General features: G+C 33.8%; 2 protein-coding genes and 1 long non-coding RNA gene across 7 annotated transcripts; 2 read left to right on the top strand and 1 right to left on the bottom strand.

The window, feature by feature from the left end:
- Positions 1-3: 3 nt before the first annotated feature.
- LOC134263327 (uncharacterized) lies at positions 4-20677 on the bottom strand (the record flags this gene model as incomplete). The annotated part of the gene is made up of 12 exons (XM_062745662.1): positions 20485-20677; positions 19694-19779; positions 14715-14785; positions 14304-14393; positions 13310-13632; positions 12694-12761; positions 12232-12302; positions 11050-12019; positions 10865-10959; positions 663-727; positions 273-355; positions 4-54 (listed from the first exon to the last, which is right to left on the bottom strand). Coding segments are annotated over exons 1-12 (2117 nt in total), but the record flags the coding sequence as incomplete, so codon positions are not given.
- On the top strand, positions 2094-8615 carry LOC134263326 (uncharacterized). The gene is made up of 2 exons (XM_062745661.1): positions 2094-2110; positions 6346-8615. The coding sequence occupies exon 2, from the start codon at positions 6774-6776 to the stop codon at positions 8034-8036; it is 1263 nt and encodes a 420-aa protein (XP_062601645.1). The 5' UTR covers positions 2094-2110; positions 6346-6773; the 3' UTR covers positions 8037-8615.
- LOC134263325 (uncharacterized) lies at positions 2250-5358 on the top strand. Of its 5 annotated transcripts, none has more exons than XR_009991234.1 (3): positions 2250-2721; positions 3659-3790; positions 5155-5358. It is a non-coding gene; the product is annotated as an uncharacterized LOC134263325 (long non-coding RNA). The 5 variants fall into 5 exon arrangements; XR_009991238.1 differs by lacking the exon at positions 2250-2721 and adding an exon at positions 2741-2760; XR_009991237.1 differs by lacking the exon at positions 2250-2721 and adding an exon at positions 2777-3196.
- Positions 20678-21041: the final 364 nt, after the last annotated feature.

Below are 21041 nucleotides of genomic sequence, written 5' to 3'. Positions count from 1 at the left end.
GAATCCTGGGTGTTATAAGGAATTACTGTCCTAGGATTGTAATTCAGGGTCAACCTAAAAAATAACATAATACATGAAATTTAACCTAAAGTTTACCTGAAGAACATAGATATGTTAAAAATTCAAATTAATGCAACAAAGTCATTAATTGTCAGAGTTCTACCTGCATACTGAAGCATATTATTCTGAATCATGCAAACTATGAAAATATTAAGAAACTAATTATCAATTAATTATCTCCCTTTGAGAGAACTCTTCAGTCAAGAAGTTACCTTTTAGGGATAGAGCTGTGAGGCTCAATGAGGGTGAGGGACACCTTAACGATTTTCTTCTTCTTCTTACCCAGTCTTCTGACCTGTTCACAGAGATCTAACATTGTAAATTAATAATTCCAATTAAAATCAATCCATCTATCAAGTCCATGTACAATAAAGAAAAAAGAGGATTTCTTGAGGACCAAGAGCTTATTGTGTGGTAGCTGAAGTCAATTTTCCACTGCTCTGTGAAGGACCTTATTTAGACCTCATTGTCAATTGTAAAAACCATTCCCTTTTCCCAAATTAATAACTGCTTGGCATGCATAGTTAGAGTTTAAAATCAAAAGAAATACTAAAATATGCAGACAGATCTAGTGTTGTGCTGATTTATATCATTGTACTTACAACAGCTGGCCACACAGGGCATCCCTTCCACTTTACCCATACAATGTCTCTCTCTTTAATTGTCACTGAAATACAAAAAATTAAGAACAGAATGAAAATCCTTTGTGATGATACGTGGACCTTCATTTGTAATATAGAATAACAGAATTTATAATCACTCAGAGGTCAATATATTTTTTTGTCATACTTTACATGTAACATGCACCACAAATATTAGATGCTTCTCGTTTTTAGTAGCACAGAATCCAAACTTATATCTATTTAATATTTCCTTTTTACTAAAATTGTATAATTTTTGGCTAAAAAAATACTGAAGTTTTTAACCAATTCCATGATAGCTATTTTATATTTCTTCATCACCTTTTGAAACTTTGTGACAAGTTAGTTTATTATGTAACAGGTCCAGGGCTCTCGATTCTCTAAATCTGGGGCCGATATTCGGCCCCGTTCCCAATGCAAAAAAGGTACCTTTTTTCCCAAAAGAAAAGGTGTGAGTTTCCCAATTTCCATAACAAAATATTTTTTAAACTTCAAGATTAAAAAAGAAAAGTCCATGAAACTTAATCGCAAAAACCCTTAACAAAACACACTTCCAAATGAAAGTGAAACTGTACGACTATTTTAATAGTTCGTGCCAAATGTATTCGTAAACTGGTTCTGGGAACAAGGTTATTATTTGTACAAAATGACAAAAAACATCATTTGGGTTTCAAATATAGATATTTCATTTAAACATTTAAATAAGCTGCACCTAGAAACAATCCCATTGCTTGGACATGTTCATTCTCGCGGTGTAATACGGTAAGCAAAGTTAAAAGGCCATGTGATCGAGGAAATTCAGGACTATGTGACTAGCAACTGTCACTCAAAAAGACAGATAACTGCAATATCAAGACTAAAAGATAGTTATGACAAAGCCAATGTACTTTCATAAATAGCCTACATAGCCATGTTTGTTCTGTTTAACTGTTTATTCAAAACCAGAGTTAATAAATTGATGACAAATTTTATGCAAGAGAAGCAAAATTTGAGGATTTTTTACAATGAATATTGGTTATCCAACTTTTCCCAAAAGGACAATAATTTTCCCAATTTGAATGGCCCCGGCCCCAGTCCCAAAAAGTGGTGTGAGAGCCCTGAGGTCTGATTATTTTGGTTATGGAGAAAGTGTACCTTAAGCTTTTGTAAAGGTAGGGACAGTTATGAATTCGAAGAATCCATTCAAATTACAGAAATTGGTCTACCAGGTACCTGTACCGTATTTTATGAAATAAATCTTGAATTTTAAACAGCATTTGCTTTAATAAGTTGTTTAAATCTCCTTCTAGACCAGGAGGTATCAACAACTGACAGGTAAATACAAATGTACCAAAGGCGTGTCACGTGATCAGTGTACATAGAGAGTGCACTTGATATTGATCGAAAATAGCTGCCATTACTGAAGTCAGGTAAGGAATCGAATATAGCAAGTTTTTCTGTGCATAAGAAAAGTTCACATTGAAAAATTTAATTTTGCAGACTTGAACTATTGGAAGAAAAATTTATTTTAAAATCAAAGATTTAATAAACATATTTAGATACATGTGGGTACATCCCACTAATTATTTTTAGAATCGGTAGGAGAAGAAAGTAGTGCAGAAAAAATTACAAGTTCCTTAATTTGCAGACTAGCATAAAAAAAATTGGGCAGATATACTGAACTGAGCCTCACACTTGTTGATAAGGAATATCTTTCCTACCAAAAAAGCTTGGCAAATGTAATTTATCAAGAAGATCAGCCGAATTATTTTGTGTATTATAACGCCAGTGAGAACTCTGAAATTCCCCTACTTTCACTTTCATTTTTAGAGGTTCCCGCAGACAGACGCATTTTGCCGGAAAACGAATCTGACATGCCACCTCGAGATTTTAACCAAGGAAAGACAAGTTGATGTGCTTTGATTTGAGGGGTCACTCATTTCTGAATGAAAATTAGGGACATCGCTATGAGACGAAACGTTAACATTGTCGCCTATGGGAAAACAATTAGTGGACTGTACCCATATTGGGAAGCCTATAAGTAAGTGAAAGATGTCATAGATCTTGAATTTATTTCAAAGTTGGTGTTTTCTAATATTTTCAATTGTTCAAATTTATGAAAAAAACAATTCTTATATTGTTGATACACATTTTCAATCAAATTGATTCATAAATTAAGTGTCTAGAACACCCCCACCCCCCACGGAACAGTCAACATTCTCGTACATGTATCTCCCATTGTTTACACATGTATCATGTAGATTAAATGTATCGATTTATATCATTTATTTATTCAGAATCATAAATATGTAAATTGATTAAGAAGCAGTTATGTAAAAGTACATGCTCCACTGTGGTTTATTTTCAATACACAAAAATTCACAAAGGAGGTCGGGATCGGTATTCAATCAGGGTCAAGGTCGAAGTGAAAGTAGACTTAGCAGAAAGTTATCAAAACTGTTCAGTGCAGTGTTTAGCAGTATATATGTGATGGGCATTTGTATTTTACACAGGATGTAAGAGGTATACCTTAGTACAGTATTTGTAAGTAGCAATTTAATGTTTTTGGAAGATGATGTCGATCGACACATCACGTATGTGACATACATTATTTCAGATCAGTTGCGCGGTCAAGCTGGGTACAGCTGTCTGGGAGTTAAACGATGTGTGTGAACATGCAAATTAACTGATTTTTTCTCATATTATTTAGCAATTGCATTACATGTATTTGTTGAAAGTACAATTATCAGATTATTGTCAGTCAAACATGCTTTTTACCTATTCTGCTGAATTAATTATAACTTAATTACCAATGTTAACAGTGTGATTTCAAGTGGGAGCAAATTCATCATTTTAAATTTATTTCAAGTTATGGGCATTAAAGGAATATGGTCAAATTGTATGTGTTGAATGTCTGTGTGTCTGTCTGTCTGTCTGCAAATGTGATATTGTGCCATTTATTTTATTGATTTTTTTAGGTTCATGGCGATTGGTACAGGAAAACCATGAGGTTCATGCAGATGGTGTTTAAAATTATTGGCCAGCAAATACACACCCATTTGAATACATCTTGAAACATCACCAGCAAAATGTGACAGTCGGCAAAATGTGTAAGTTAAAGTTTTCTAAAAAAAAAATCATTGAAGTGGGGGGGGGGGGGTGGGGTGGGGGTGGGGGTTGGGGGTGAGGAAATGTACATATGAAATAGGTGATTAGAATGTGAAAGTATTAATCTATAATTAATCTGTACATGTACTGTTATATACATTTTGCAGCTCATATTGATTTTCTTTTCTTATTTAAGAATTTCAAATTAATTAGATATACATCATTGTTTTGTAAATTATGCATTATTAAGATTACACGGATATAAGAATTAATTGAAATTTCATAAATATTTGACAGTCAAAATTAAGCGATTTGTCCGGAAATTCAAAACTTTGTCTCATTTTCCTACAGATTACAAACTGGTTACTATGGAAACAAAACAATTTTAGTAGATTATTTATTTAATCTGCAAAACCTTATAATTTTATTTTGTATTGTTAACATGAATATATTAGCACCGATTTTGTCTTAAATGAAAAGTACGGGAAAAGTGATGATACACATGTATTGAGCTATCCATTATTATGATGTCATTGTGACGTCATGGATGAGTAAATTTGCATTGGCATAAAAATTGCTTTGAAACAAATGATTCTATATAGGAGTGTAAAGGCTTATAACTTTTTTATTCATAGACCAAATTTCATGAATGATACCTCAATGGACAGGAAATAATCAGTACTTTCTTATTTTACTACTTTCGGGGTATTTGGTAACTTCATTTTTTTGTCATTTCTGGAGAAACTATGAATTATAGGGTGAAAACTGGTCATATTTTGTGCAGAAATAGATTTATTTTTTAAAATAAGTGAAATTGACCCAATTAAGTGCTTGATTATGATTTGACTATATGTATTTAAAGATATGAAGGTGAATAAGAAAAGTATAATTGTGTTTAATAGGCTAAAATTTGACTTAAAACTTGGGTGCAGTTTTGGCTAGATTGGAGCATTTTTTAAGGATATTACACATAGAACTGTAAATGCTGTAAAATCTTAATTAATGGTTGAATTTTCATGAAACTTGGCATGATGTCTCTTCTTATGCTCTAGATTGACAAACAGTGTAAAATATTGTCAAATCAAAAAAATGCTTTTTCATATTGGGTACATCCCACTAATTATTTTTAGAATCGGTAGGAGAAGAAAGTAGTGCAGAAAAAATTACAAGTTCCTTAATTTGAAGACTAGCATAAAAAAAATTGGGCAGATGTACTGAACTGAGCCTCACACTTGTTGATAAGGAATATCTTTCCTACCAAAAAAGCTTGGCAAATGTAATTTATCAAGAAGATCAGCCGAATTATTTTGTGTATTATAACGCCAGTGAGAACCTGAAATTCCCCTACTTTCACTTTCATTTTTAGAGGTTCCCGCAGACAGACGCATTTTGCCGGAAAACGAATCTGACATGCCACCTCGAGATTTTAACCAAGGAAAGACAAGTTGATGTGCTTTGATTTGAGGGGTCACTCATTTCTGAACGAAAATTAGGGACATCGCTATGAGACGAAACGTTAACATTGTCGCCTATGGGAAAACAATTAGTGGACTGTACCCATGTATAATATAATCATTGTTTATGGACATGTGCAGGCTTGTAGTATGTGACATGAGATCAATCCTTCCAACTTGTTTTGGACAATAGTCCTTTGTTGATAGTTTTAACATGAAAATTCTTATATTAAGTTTGCTTGGTTTCCGAACTTTTTGTTGCTGTAAAGTCAATCTCTGGCAAATTCTTGAATAAAAAGAGATTTACAGAAAACTTAGAGAAAGATCCTCTCCTGCCCCAACCCCCCAAAGGATGAGTATGCACAGTTTATGTTTTCTTTTTTTGTTTGCAGCTGCTTGTCAATTTTTTTTTAGCCTTGCCCCATTTCTTTAAAAAACAACAATTCTCCTGGTCTGATGTATAATTACAAGATGTATAATTACAAAAATTGCACAGTAAAACTCTGTTACAGTGAAGTCATGGGGACCTGTGAATTTAATTTGCTATATCCATAATTCGTTATACATGTATCCATATAACGAATTTGTATAACTATATATAGCAAATTCACAATATGCACATTTTCCTTCAAGTATTACTGTTGAATATGGTAGAGAAGCAATAATTACGACTCATGCTTTGGCTAACTAAGGTTTTCGTTATGAATTTAAATTAAATTTCGTTTGCAAATTCTTGATTAATATAAAGTCAGTTAAACATATCTTATATTGAGATTTTTGAAAATTCGCTATAAAAGATGTAAATTTCATTATTTTTAACTTCTGTGGGACTCAAAATCAGTTGGCTTTACCCGTAAATTCGCTATATCATTCAGAGTTCTTTAAAACCGTAAAAGAATTGTTAAGAATTTTGCCAGGGACCCCAAAAAACTTCGCTATATCCGTGTTCGTACTAAACAAGTTTTACTGTATATACATGTACATGTATATATTTGTCTAATGGCTGAAAGAAAACAACATGGTTCTTTGGTCTGACAAAATGCATGTGGCCCACCAACCTAGTGCATGGATTTCTTGTTAATTTTCAATTTTTTGCTTTAGAGACAAAATTGATGATGAACCCCCGTACCAGTGCCCAGGATGTGATGCGATGTGACCTGTGTGAGACCGCTGTGGTACAGATGCACTGTGATACATGTCTTGTCAACCTGTGTAGGGCCTGCGTGGGAGAACACATATCAACAGATGAATCCAAGGACCACAAAGTCGTCAAATTTCAGTCCAGGAAATCCACTCCCCTCTACCCTGAATGTAAATCTCATGATACACAACAATGTATCATGTACTGTAAGCAATGTGACATTCCTGTCTGCATCAGCTGCATTGAATCAAATGAACATTTAGGTCATGAATTATCTAAAATCTTGCGAGTTCTGGATGAAAAGAAAGAAAGAATTACAAAAGAAAAAATGAATCAAATGATAAAATTTATCCAAGCTACCAGGGCATTGCCTCTGATGTACAAAACAGAATGAGTCAGTTAGAAAAGGAATATGGAGATCTCTCAACAGCCATAACAAAACATGGAGAGGACTGGCACAGAGAAATTGACAAACTTGTCAAGAAACTTAAAGCTGAAGTTGATAAGATGAAAAACACACAGTTACAAACTCTACAGAAACATCTGGATGAAATAAACAAGAACATTTCTGACATCAAAGATGAAATCAATTTGGCTGAAATGGCTATAGACACTAATGACTTGTCAAAACTATTTAATGTCACATCCAGTGTACATATATATAAAAGTCTTCCATTTAAAATTATGCCATCTTTACCCAAATTCATGCCCCCAAAAATACACAAAGAAGAACTTCTTAAACTATTTGGAGTCTTATCATCAAGTTCTTTAACTTCAGATAAACATGGCTACAGCATGAAGACAACACATAAATCACCAGAAGCTGGATCCTCTCCTCCAGTCAAACAGCTGCTTGTTGAACCAAAGATTGTCAGCATCATAAACACTGGGTATAGAAACCTTTACAATGTGGCCTGTCTGAGTGATGAAGAAATCTGGACAACTAAGGACAACACCATGAAACTCTACAGCATCAATCAGGGATCACTACTCAAGTCAATCACAACCAAGTTAGGGAACATACCAGGGGATATAGCAGTGACAAAAAGTGGAGATCTAGTTTATACTGATGCTATGGATAGAACTGTGAACATTGTGAAGAATGAGAAGATAGAGGAGGCGATCAGACTACAGAACTGGAAACCTGACGGTGTCTGTAGTACCTCCTCTGGTGACCTCCTGGTTATCATGGTCAGTGATGATTACAAACAAACAAGAGTTGTCCGTTACTCTGGCTCCACAGAGAAAAAAAACATCCAGTTTGATGATAAAGGTAAACCTCTCTATTCATCTGATACCAGATACATAACAGAGAATAGGAATCTGGATATCTGTGTGTCTGACAATGGAACTAAAGCAGCAGTGGTGGTCAATCAGGCCGGGAAACTGAGATTCAGGTACACTGGACATACTCCTGCTCCAAAGAACAAACCATTCAGTCCAATAGGAATCACCACAGACAGTCAGAGTCACATCCTTACAGCTGATTATAAGAATGAGTGTGTCCACATCATAGACCAGGAAGGACAGTTCCTCTATTACATAGACTGTGGACTAAGTCAACCCTGGGGACTGTGTATAGATACAAATGATAATCTGTTTATTTCTCAAAATGGAAACATAAAAGTGAAGAAAGTCAAATATCTGCAGTGAGATGTATCATTGTGGCGTTTTTATATACTGTATACAGCGAAATTCTCAACCCTGTTTTATTTTTGCTCCTTTCGCCCTTACCTCGGTTGGGCAAATTTAAGACGGGGTGAATCTAAAGAATGCAGTACTGTAAATCACTTTTTATTTGCGAGCACTTTATTTTTGCATAATTGCGCGAGACAGTATGCTCGCGAAAATTTCATTCTCGCGTATAATAGAATTCCTTAAGATTATATAGTGCAATGACCACAATTCGTGAAAATTTTGTCTCGCTTATAAAAAGTCAATGACTATCTCGCGAAAATAAGGTGTCGCAAAAATTATGGATTTCTAAAACAAAACTGTGACTGGGCGAATTTAAGATGGGCAAAATTGTTTGCAAGATTGATAGGGCGGAAATAGAGACGAGGCGAAAATAACCCTGTATACAGTATAAGTTATAGCTAAAGCGTTATAGAATATAACTGATGTAAGAAAGATAGTCTTATAAATAAATGAAGGTTTCTGTCATGGGAAAAATATGCAGTAAATTGAGAGTGACATCCTAATCATAAACAATGAACACATGGCTTAATTACATAATGGTGTGAACACAAAATATGTGTCCTTTTTTTCAATAAAATAGGCAGATCTTTGAGTGTTTGTAGCATAATAGACAAAAGTTAGAATAAACTAACTGTGTCTCGGTACAAGCCCTCTGACCCTCATCACAGTTAGAATACGTCCCATATACTTGCAATGTAGCAAATCAGAGCGGATCCGCCACAAATGATTTTGAAGAATATGAAATGATTTGCATTGGAAATTACTACCAAATTAATCAAAACCTTTTTGAGATTGCATATGCCTTTTTTCCCTAAAAATAATCCATGTAAAGACAAAATCCAAATAATTTTCTCAAGGATTTTCTCTCGCTTCAAAATTACCAGCAATGTTTACATTGGAACTCTCTAGATTGTTCGTATTAAATGCACTGAGTATGAGTTTTCGCCCGTGTTTGTTTTGCTACATTACAAATACACGGAACGAATTCTATCATTAAACTGGGTCCGTAGGACAATACCAATTTAACGATAGAACATTCTATCTAAATGGTCAAGGGACAGACAGACAGCTAGACACACTTGGATAAAACCAGTACACCCCGTCCCCTCTCCCTTGGAGTGGGGTATAATAATTATATTTCAATTCCAGACCAGTTTTAAGACTATCAGATATATGCTTGTTTAAAGTACATGAGCAATAAATAAACAGTAATATGAAAACATAAGCTGGGGATGTGTGGAGAACCCTTAAAATGATTCCACAATATAACTGTGATATCACAGCAATACTATCAAGCAACTACTGTATCCTGGAAAAATTTCATTTATTCCAAATTTGTCATTTTGAAACCAACCTTGACTCCAGGGAGCCATCGTAATCAAGTATATAATTAAACAATTGCTCATGGTGAGAAATATATATAGAGGATACTCAATGTTTTGTAGTTGAATATGGAATTTATTTCACAAGTGGGAGAGGATTTTTTTATATTTTCACAAGTGCGAAGCACGAGTGAAAAAATCATGTCTCACGAGTGAAATAAAATCCATATTCAACGACAAAACATTAAATTTTCTGTTTATTACATTTTCTTTCAATGACATTTTCCCTTTTTATCATTGGCTACATGACGTCATAGTTGAGCGGTTGAGACGTCATAGCTAACTGATACGATATTGAAAACATTATAAACATGGATTTCAACAACATATTTTGTGGAACTTTGGCAGCCTTATTCTCTGTCAGAATGGTTTATTTAGGCCAAAATAAAATATACTCGTTTCCTGTCACCCGACCTACCCTACATTTTACCCTCCGACCCTAAAAGTTTTTATTACATTTTCATTTTGGGGGGCTATTTTCCTGAAATTCGAAAAGTCGACCAACAATATTTATAGAACTAATACATCACAAGTGTATAGGATACCTTTACTTTATAAATCTTTATTAACAAACTTGCTTTGTAAACTGTAAACATACTGTTTTATTTTTATTATATGCTATATGTCCTGCATTCATTGAATTTTGAAAATAAAATTTTTTCTCAAAATAAAATTTTTTCCCTACCTACCTACCCTATTTTTTTGGGTCAGAGGACAGGAAACAATAGTATTTTTTCTTTTGGCCTTACTCCCTCTCTATATTATAACAATCCAAGGAATATTTTAAAACACTCTTCGTTATGGGAAGGTAAATCAAGAGTTTTACTGCACTTCTGATATTTGTCACACTGTGACAGGATATCATACTCATATCCTTTCACACTGTGACAGGATATCACTTTTATTCAATGAATAAATTACAGTATTTCACAGTTGAAAATGTAATAATCTGTGGGCCTTTTTTTACAAAAAATCTTACAACTTAGACTAAAGTTTCAACATTCTGTAATTATTTATTTTATAAAGATATTTTTCTAAATACATGTAATTAATTTCAATTAAATTAAGAAATATTGATATAATGAAATAGTAACGTTAGATTTTCGCTGCTTAGATAATTAGTTTAAAATGGGGAAAAGTTTTGGTCTTGGCCAATGAGTCGTAAGATATTTTGTGAAAAGGGCCACAGAAAAGTAAGAAAGTAGCAGAGTTTTGGGATCATAGTAAAAGTTGGTTTAGAGCTCTTCAAATGGCACTGCATTGATCCTCTTTGCTATTTATTTTTCTTATTTTGCATTGATTTGGTCACTTTGGGTAAACTGACCAAATGAACTCTCTCAGACATTTGTATATAATTTTGTAAAAGAAAGTGTGGACAAAGAATAAGATACGTGTATATACCTTGTCTAGATGGAGTAAGTGCATCTGGTAAATCTTCATCATCTGATCCACTAACATAGCAGTCATCAGCATCTAGATTGGGGTCAAAGTCCTCTCTGAAGAAGATAAGAATAAATGCTACTTAATTTAACTAAAATAAGACATTCTGTGAAACGTTTAGTATATGTATTAGTTTTCTGTTTTACCTTTTCCCATCATCACTGATAGCGAGCTGCTTGCTGTCTGTTTTGCTGTTTAGCTCCTCAGTGTCCATACAGTTTGGTGAATGTTTAGTTGTCTGCAGATTCAGGGAATCATGCTGAACTCCTTCTTCTTCTGTTATGTTTTCTGTAAGAGATGAAGGCCTCTCAGAGTTCAAGTCTCCACCGTACGGTATTGGCGAACTTCCTTCTGAGTGATCCATTTTCCCACCATATGGAATCGGAGAACTGGCTTCATTATAGTCCAGCTTCCCACCATACGAGATTGGAGAACTGCTCTCGTTGTAAACAGTGTCGTCCCTCGTACACAATTCTTCCTCTCTTTCCTCCTGTATCTCTGTTCGCATCTCGTCTCTCCCTTGTCTATTCTTTTTCATGGTTTTCCTCTTTTTCATGAATTTCGAGGTTGAGTTTTTTATCTGACCTCTACTGGTCTTATTTCGTTTCATTAATTGTGGAAGGGATTCGTCACACTCTATTAATTGTTCTTCCTGATTATTATCACTGTTCGTTTTCACACAGTTTGAAGACTTAAACTTTTTCTTAGACACAGATTTTTTCCCTTTCATTTTAGGTTCTCCTTTAGAATAACTTGAATACTTTGGTTTTTTATCATCCTGAGTATTTCCTGAGACAGAAGTTTTATGCAGACTTTTCTCACTGTTTGATTGGTTCACTGTTGTGTCACTAGTTTTGCCACCATGTTTTTTTCTTCTTTTACCAGACAGACTTTCTTCACTGTCAGCTTGTCTCTTTCTTTTCATTTTAGTCAGTGGTGTCACCTTAGATTCAGAATCCTTAGTTTCTGGGTCAGCAGATATTTCACCACTAGAGATTTGATTTAAAGGAACACATTCTAGATTCAGGACTGTCCTGTCCAACATATTGGATGTAGCCATTTCATATGCTGCACCAAATAAATCTGTTTTCTGCTTGGTCTTAAGAGTCTTCATACCTAGGAAAATACAGAGAATTAAAATATTGCAAAATTGCAAGTTTTCATTGATATTAATTCTTATTTTTCCGTAAGGTATGGGTCTTCAATTATAATGAAAATCATCACGAATTTGGCTCTCATGCTAAAATATGTCTTGGTGCCAAGAATTTTTACCACCATTATACAAATTTAAGGATCGAAATGTTTAGACATAAAAGTAATGATTGTACCTTTCTTGTAGAAGTCTTCTTTCTCTGAACAGCGAAACTGTTTGATTTTCTTAAGGTCTTTAATGTTCTCTCTGTCAAACAATAAAACAAAAGAATGATTCATGTACCCAAAGTATCAAAAACAGGAAATACAGAAAAGTTACAGGAAATGTTTCTACAAAACATTTTACATGCTGTGGTTAAAATGTAATTTTGACAATAACAACATGCATTTATTTTCAAAATGATACATGTATTTTGTACAAATACTAAGATCTGATACAAATGCCTAAAAGATAAGTAATAACATGTGATTGTGATATTGAGAGAAGTGATATTTTAAAAACATGTTTTTTTTCCTTTAGATTGAATTTCATAAAACCTTTATCTTAAATTAAAGAATGTCAGTTTTCTACACTGAAAATACAAAGCATCCACATATTTCCAACAACTGCTGGCCTAGTACAATGTATAACAACTTACATGTCAACTTCATTAAAAAATTCCACACAGATAGACGGCTTGTTCCCTGTCTTTGTCACCTCCTTCACCTAAAAGAGTTTTTTTTTAAATGTACATAATTCAGATATCTCTAATGAGACTGTAGCTCTACAGATCTATGCTTGTCTAATTAAATGCTTTCAAAAATATTGCATTTAACAAAGATTTAGAGATTTTTTTTTCTTTGAAGACACGCTCTACTGAAACAAGACGAAGACTAAAGCCAGTAAAGGAAAAGTATGCATACTGTGAAATCACAAAAATTTTGTGGGGGGTAATTTTTTGTTGTTTTCGAGGTGTGTAGAGATCCATAAATTCATGTCCACCACAAAATGTAAAAACTTATACACATAACTACTCAACAATTCTTCATCCATGAATTCAAATCCCCAAAAACCAAGAGATTTTACTCAAACCATGAAAATTTGACCCCAAGAAAATATGAGATTTTACAGTATTTGAAATGATAAAAAAACATAAATATAACCTTGGAAACATAAGTTAATAAAAGAATTATGTGTCTCAGGCATTCTTAAATAGTATGTTTCATTAAAATCCTGCCATCATGTATATGAGATACACAAGTGGATCTCTTTACCTTTGCTGGCCACCAAGGTAGTCTGGGTAATTTAACCCACACTGAGGCCCCAGGGGTGAACTGTGACACTTCATCATCAGCCGGGGAACACACCTGAGGGACAGGTGATTCTGACACAGGTAGAGGACCAGCTGACCTCGTATGACCCTCCTGTGGTTCTGATGTAGATTTCCTAGATTTCTCTGTGTTTCTGATATTCACTGATTCCTCTGTCTTCTTTGTCTGACTATCTAAATCATCCTTTTGGTCTGGATCTGACTGGAACAAACATTTCCTGTGTTCACCTGATTTATCTGTCATTGAAGCCTCTGACGCCTCTAAGTCTGGACAAAAAGAAAGAAACACACACAGCATTAAGATTGGATTATTCATGGATACTGCTACAGTTACATCTTAATTTAAAGTGAATGTACATTTTATCCCATGTTCTAACTCTTTAGCCCATGGATATGATGCATAGGATATTTTTTTGATATCCTTTAATTAAGTGCAGTTGTGATGTCACAATGGTTTTTGCGTAAGCATGGATGGATCATGGGAGATCCATATATACATGTAAATCAATCTATATAATCATATTAAATCGAAAATACCCACACAGTGACTGTCTTATAATTCATAAATTTATTTATATTTATATCTATTGAGGTGATATCCCTCAAGGCTCAAGTTCACGACACACATATGCAAGTTGTAAACCATAATCATATCAGGTATGAGCTAAATAAATATGAAGCCTCTCTTTTCCAGTAGCTTTGACATTGTTTGATTGTTATGATGTGAAGGTCATGGCACAAGATTTCTGCCATTTTCGAGCTTCCTATGTTTCTCCTTTATTAATACAAACTTATGAATTGGACAAAATATTAACACTTTACTATCAGTGATCATGTATTTGTTAAAATGAATTTGAATTAATTTCAAAATACATTCTCATGTCAAATTGATACACTTAAGTGGGATTTCTCTTCCTGTAGTGTGACTGAAAATTTACCTGAATTCTTGTCTAGATTTTCAGCCAGCTTTAATGCCCTTAAAAATATTTCTCTTGTTTCTTTGCCTTTGGATGTTTTCATTCTAAGACCTACAGTGAAAATATTGCAAAGCACATTTAAGTATATGTCTAGCATGAATCTTAGCACTTCAGAATTATTCAGCTATATGAAATTGTTTCTATTTCTTTGCCACTTTTTACTAAATGCTAATACTCTTCAGAAAAAAATCTCCATTCTACTGATTTTGAGAACTTTAAGTGAAGTGTAAAAAATAATAGCAGAAAGGTAAAAAATTCATCAACATGACCAAAAAATATTTTAATTGATCTTTTCCTGAAATGTTAAACAAGAGTGAACACAGGAGTCAATTCAATGATGGCTAATTTGTGGTACACCCTTCTAATACAAACCTTCTACTTTGTATGTCTCCCTCATTGGACAATTGTAAAGGCAGATCGATTTTGGATTGGTAATTCGTGCACTGCAACAATTAATTTGATAAATTCAATGTTGCATTCAATGACCATATACCATCCTTGAGTTCAAAAATTAAATAAATCTCTGTTTTCTATTTTGTGGCATATTTCTTAAGGTCAGATGACACGTTCCTCAAATTATAAGTTTTGTATCTCTTGGTATTACTGTAAATCACTTTTTATTTGTGAGGACTATATTTTCGCATAATTACGCGAGACACTGTGCTCGCGAAAATTTAATTCTCGTGTATAATAGTATTCCTTAAGATTATATAGAGCAATAACCACAATTTGTGAAAATTTTGCCTCGCTAATCAAGAGTCAATGACTATCTCGCGAAAATTAAGTGATCTATAGTATATCAAAAAACATTCAAATTTGTAATTCTCTTCTGATTTCTATATCGGTTTCAGAATGTTTTTAAATATTTGTAAACTAAAAATTGTGATATAGGCCATTTAGAAGACTACCAATAAGGGTTATATTATAGTTATATAAGAAATATGACTTGTGGTACCTTGTCCAAATGCCTGGTAAGGTACCTTAATTTTTTGTGAGGAAATTTGTTTAAGTACCAGGGGTTTTCCTGGCTTATTTTTGGGTCCGTTTACCGGGCCCATTTCCAATCAAATAATCAGCCATATTTCCCAATTCTGAACCCTTTTTTCCCAATTTCATATCCCTGTAAAAAAAGTTTAAGAGAGTTCAGAGAGAAGTAAGATATTTGTTTCCCTGCAAGACATCTGAAAATCTCAATAGGTGTCAACGTGTGATCGTATCGTCGAGCTATAAATATAAGTGATGTAGTTCATTTGGTAAATCACCTACGATGTTTAGTGACTCAAGTTATTTAATCACTTGTTTCATTTAAGTCACCTAAATCCTATCAAAAAAGAGATTGCAGTTTATATCATAAAAGTTGTCAATGAGCTTACTGTGTACTTCCTTCCATTATCTAAACATAGGTAATCAAAGATTACGAAGCTCACCTCGACGAATGTTATCAGTGTAAGTAATGCAAATCTAACATCATATTTTCTTAATGTCTAGTATTTATCCCAACAACAATATTCTTGCAAGTTGTGTTTAACCCCTTACATGGCATATACACATTTCTATGCATGTAGCGTGAAAAACATGTATAGTGTAAACAAATCTTCATAAATTTGTTAATACTGCAGATATCAAGGACTTGAGTTCATTGGGATTAATCTGTTCCCAAAACTTTAATCTGGTCTCTTTTATGGAAAATATAGGTCAGATCCAGCATCCGAAGCAAGTCTTGTAGTGTCCATCTCTAGATGCATCATTCATGCAAGTTTGGTTCAGGTAGGTCTTATAGTTACTTGGGAATGAAAATGTAGGTCAGATCCAGCATCCGAAGCAAGTCTTGTAGTGTCCATACCTAGATGCATCATCCATGCAAGTTTAGTTCAGGTAAGTCTTATAGTTACTTGGGAATGAAAATGTAGGTCAGATCCAGCATCCGAAGCAAGTGTCCATCCCTAGATGCATCATCCATGCAAGTTTGGTTCGGGTAGATCTTATAGTTACTTGGGAATGAAAATGTAGGTCAGATCCAGCATCCGAAGCAAGTCTGGTAGTGTCCATCCTTAGATGCATCATCCAGTCAAGTTTGGTCTGGGTAGGGCTTATAGTTACTTGGGAATGGACGTCCTCCAAAAACTTGAACCTGGTCACTCATCTGGAAAATGTAGGTCAGATCCAGCATCCAAAGCAAGTCTGGTAGTGTCCATCCCTAGATGCATCATCCATGCAAGTTTGATCCGGGTAGGGCTTATAGTTACTTGGGAATGGACCTTATCCAAAAACTTTAACCTGGTTACTCATCTTGGGAATGGACCTGCTCCAAAAACTTTAACCTGGTCACTCATCTGGAAAATGTAATTCAGATCCAGCATCTGAAGCAAGTACGGTAGTGTCCATCCCTAGATGCATCATCCATGCAAATTTGGTCTGGGTAGAGCTTTGGTTCAGGTAGGGCTTATAGTTACTTAGGAATGGACTTCTCCTAAAACTTTAACCTGGGACGCCGACGCTAACGCAGACGCCGACACCGACGCCAACGCCGGGGGTATAGCATAAGCTCATGTCGACTTTGTCGAGGTGAGCTAAAAATAGTAAGGGTTTGACTAATTTGCCTAAACGCAAAAAATCTGACATCCTACTTTTCTATCTTCTTATTCAAAGATATATTTTCATTTATTTGTTATAATTAATGTTACTACACACTAAAATCAATATAGATAATTAATTTCCAAAATATTATTTCCAACTATTTTTTAAAATTTATCTTTTACTCCAGTACACTGAAATGAATGTAAAGTAAAACTAGGATAAACTGGGGTAATTTCGACCACTTATGCTGACATATGGCTTTCAATCTGCAAAACTTGACCGTTTTCAAATGTACAAGTTCAAAACAGATTCGAAGTAAAGAAGATTGATTTTTTATTCAAATTTTATGCTTTACGAACTAAAAATATGTTAAAAAATAATAAATTGGTTAAAAAATTAGTAACCATGATGCCTGGGTTAATTTCGACCAGACTCGGGGTTATTTCGACCACAACAAACATCAACAGGAAAGATAACTCTTACGATGAAATTGAACTCTACCTATTGCATTTTATTCAAAATTTATGTTCTAAGAAAATAAACTGTCTGTTATAGGAAATATAAGTGTGTGTCAAAAAAAGATTAAATATAAATTAATTACATGTATTAACAGTATTATACTTACATGTATGTTTGTTGATTTAGTAAAGAAATGAGTTGGGTTACCGTAAGTTTTTCATTGCAGCCTTTGACATCTTCATTCTTATTCATTATTCTGCATCTTAATTCGCCAAATCTAATTTCCAAACAATGCTATATTGTCATGTGGTAGTTATGGAAACAAAATTTTTCTTATTCAGATTTTTAAACTGTCCAGTCTGTCCGTACTGTACTTCATTTCAAATCGTCTTTTCCGAGGCTCAACAGAATCAAAGTGTTTTTTAGGTTTGAACGCTTTTAAGCATATGCGAATCTATTTGAAATGCGTTGTATTACGAATTGCTTTGAAAATAATTAAAAATATGTTTTGTTAATTGTTTAAAATCCTGAGAAATTCTATCAAATCATATGAAAGAAGTGTGCAAAAGCAAATTCCTCTGAGCCCCCCCCCCTTCCCCCCTCCCCCGCGATGAAAAAAAAACAAACTCAAACAAATTATTTCTTAAAATCATATTTTTTCTTTCAATATTGTTGCAGTTCTTTATGTGTGTTATTCACACAGCTTGCTTGATACATATATTCATGTACTTGGATTTGTGTACATAGACTGCATGATATATGTACGTTCTTAAAACTACTGGTTCTTGGTTTCCGATATCCTCATAATCTTGTCTGTCAAACAAATAATTTTGCAATAATAAAAAAAAAATACAAAAACTTCATTCCGTAATCATATTTAATTCTCTCTGCATATTTTCATATATCAATTTGGGTTTTTGAATCGTTTTGATTGCTATCGCCATGTATAAAGTTCTCTACATCAGTTAGAGAGTGCAACCTCACCGCTGCTCCATGTGCTCAGACAATATAGGGATACATTGTAGATCGCAATGCATGCATATATTTTTTAATCGTACATTATTTTCTTTCAACATTTAAAGAATTTTGTGTATTATACAGTATAATATTTAATTTTATTTTAGAGATTTAAATCAGCATTGAATATTATACAGCTGTTAAACATAACTTACACATATTTCCCCTTATTACGTCACTGGTCGAAATTACCCCGCGTCCTTAAAAACAGTAGGGGTAATTTCGACCAAATTCAAACGGACGTTTCTTGTGCTTTTTGAGAAAAATCCAAGATAAAAATGTGAAATTCAGCTACTTATTACACTCCAAGAAAATAATAAAATAATTTCAATTTAATTCAAACTGTTAAAATGTTGAACATTGTCTAACTCAAAAAGAGGTCGTACGAGTTATCTCTCTTGTTTTTCGTTGATCACATCAAGCGCACTGAAGACGGACTTCCGAGTGTCAAACTGGAGAAATAAAAAATACTGGAAAAAAGTAGTTATACCTCTGACCAAACCATTTTTGCGATGAGAAATTATACTAGGAAATCCAATTTTAGGAATAGATTACTTTAAAACCGAATTAAAGAAACTTGTCTCAACAATGCCGTAATCATGATGCAGTGTTGTGTTTGTGTGGTCGAAATTGAACCGTGGTCGAAATTACCCCGACTTACCCTATTTAAAAATAATATTTTCTTGGAATTAATTTTATTATTAGTACAAGAAAAAATTATGTTCACTTATTCTCAGTCATGAATGGAATATATATAAATATATAAAAACTAAAAAAAAATTCTTAAAATTCCCATTATCCAATTAAAAACTTTTTTTTCCTTTTATCAGTCATAAATTAATGAAACTAAATGATATTTATATCTGGTATATTTCATTATCCAATCATTTTTTTAATCATCCAAATAACAGCTGAATTATATGTAACTCTTTATATCTGTCTACAGTTGTTTACTCTATTGTAACACAGACGCTTTTTGGTCCCTTCATTTTCATTTATTGGGGGGAAATAACAAAATTAGTCCTTTTGAAAATTTTCCCAATTTGAACACATTTTATATTTTTGAGGAAGTGTCGTCTGACCTTAATTATTTCTAAATAAACAGCAAATCTCAAATCAGATAGAAAACAATAATGCTAATCTAAACAATCTTTGAATGAGCATTTCAAGAAGTGATGGATCAGAGCTGATATAGTACAGCTTTGTTTGCTTATTGTAATACTCAGGATGTCATATCTACAATTCTTTTTTTTTCCAATTATACATTAACATTTTATTTTTGGTACAGGTGCACTCACTATTCATCTTCTCCTAAGTACTTGACAACAACTGGTCTTCGTGTATTCTCGTACATTAACTCTGGCATACGTTCATCTTCAACTACCTTTAAAATTAAAGTTTAAGACAGATCCTTAGATGAATTTTTAATTCAAACAAGCAACATCAATTAAACTAGAAACAAATAAAGAATTCCTTCTTAAAATTAGTAAAATTCAAATTGAAAATTTTCATTTGCACATCTGCATGGCCCCAAAGGATCATAACATTTGACCTTTAACTGATTTATATCATTGCGGACAACCATGGCATTAAAACATCAGGTTTAACACTGATTTACCTCTGTGGGCCACCACGGCAGATTTATAACTGATTTACCTCTGTGGAGACCACCACGGCAGATTTATAACTGATTTACCTCTGTGGGCCACCACGGCAGATTTATAACTGATTTACCTCTGTGGAGACCACCACGGCAGATTTATAACTGATTTACCTCTGTGGAGACCACCACGGCTGACTTATAACTGATTTACCTCTGTGGGCCACCACGGCGGATTTATAAGTGATTTACCTCTGTGGGCCACCACGACGGATTTATAACTGATTTACCTCTGTGGAGACCACCACGGCAGATTTATAACTGATTTACCTCTGTGGAGACCACCACGGCAGACTTATAACTGATTTACCTCTGTGGAGACCACCACGGCAGATTTATAACTGATTTACCTCTGTGGAGACCACCACGGCAGATTTATAACTGATTTACCTACTGTGGGCCACCACGGCAGATTTATAAGTGATTTACCTCTGCGGGCCACCACGGCTGTGTCTTGACTTTGACCCAAACATAGTCTCCTATCTTGTACTGCTCCTTCAGAGTATTGTCTACTTCTTTAATCACAGGCGAAAGTTCGTTCAGTGATCTTCGATTGCGACAAGGTGATGCCATACCATTGACTTAATACTAAAAGAGAAAGGAAATATACCTTAATTAGTTCAAGTGTAATTAGATAGACTAAAATAATTATGATAATTGACAGTACATTTCATGCAATGCTAGAATTTGTCACATACATTAAGCTATGTCATTCAGTGATATTTATGTTTGGTAACCCTAATAAACATTTCTCTTTAGAAAATAAATTCTACTTAAATTTATCATGCTAAAGGCAGAGAGCTTTGACACTATGTGCAGTGGAGACAAGTCCAGTGCAATCAGTACATTAAGGTACAAAGCTTGAATTTCCCAAAGTACTACAAATTTTTTTGATAAAAAATCTGGACACAGCATTGCAACTTTTCTCAAATTTGCTCTTTTATTTAAATTAAACAAAAAGATGCAAAGTTATGACTCATAATAGT

This window comes from Saccostrea cucullata, unplaced genomic scaffold (assembly GCF_032062105.1).
Source record: "Saccostrea cucullata isolate Sc308-1 unplaced genomic scaffold, CSIRO_AGI_Scuc_v1 ctg11919, whole genome shotgun sequence".
Taxonomy (NCBI): Eukaryota; Metazoa; Mollusca; class Bivalvia; order Ostreida; family Ostreidae; genus Saccostrea; species Saccostrea cuccullata.
Note: the sequence above shows the minus strand (reverse complement) of the source record. Positions and strands in the feature narration are given on the sequence as shown.

What these genes read in the sequence shown, in the direction of transcription:
- LOC134263326 (XM_062745661.1), top strand. Translation starts at nt 6,774, where the DNA reads ATGAGTCAGTTAGAAAAGGAATATGGAGATCTCTCAACAGCCATAACA.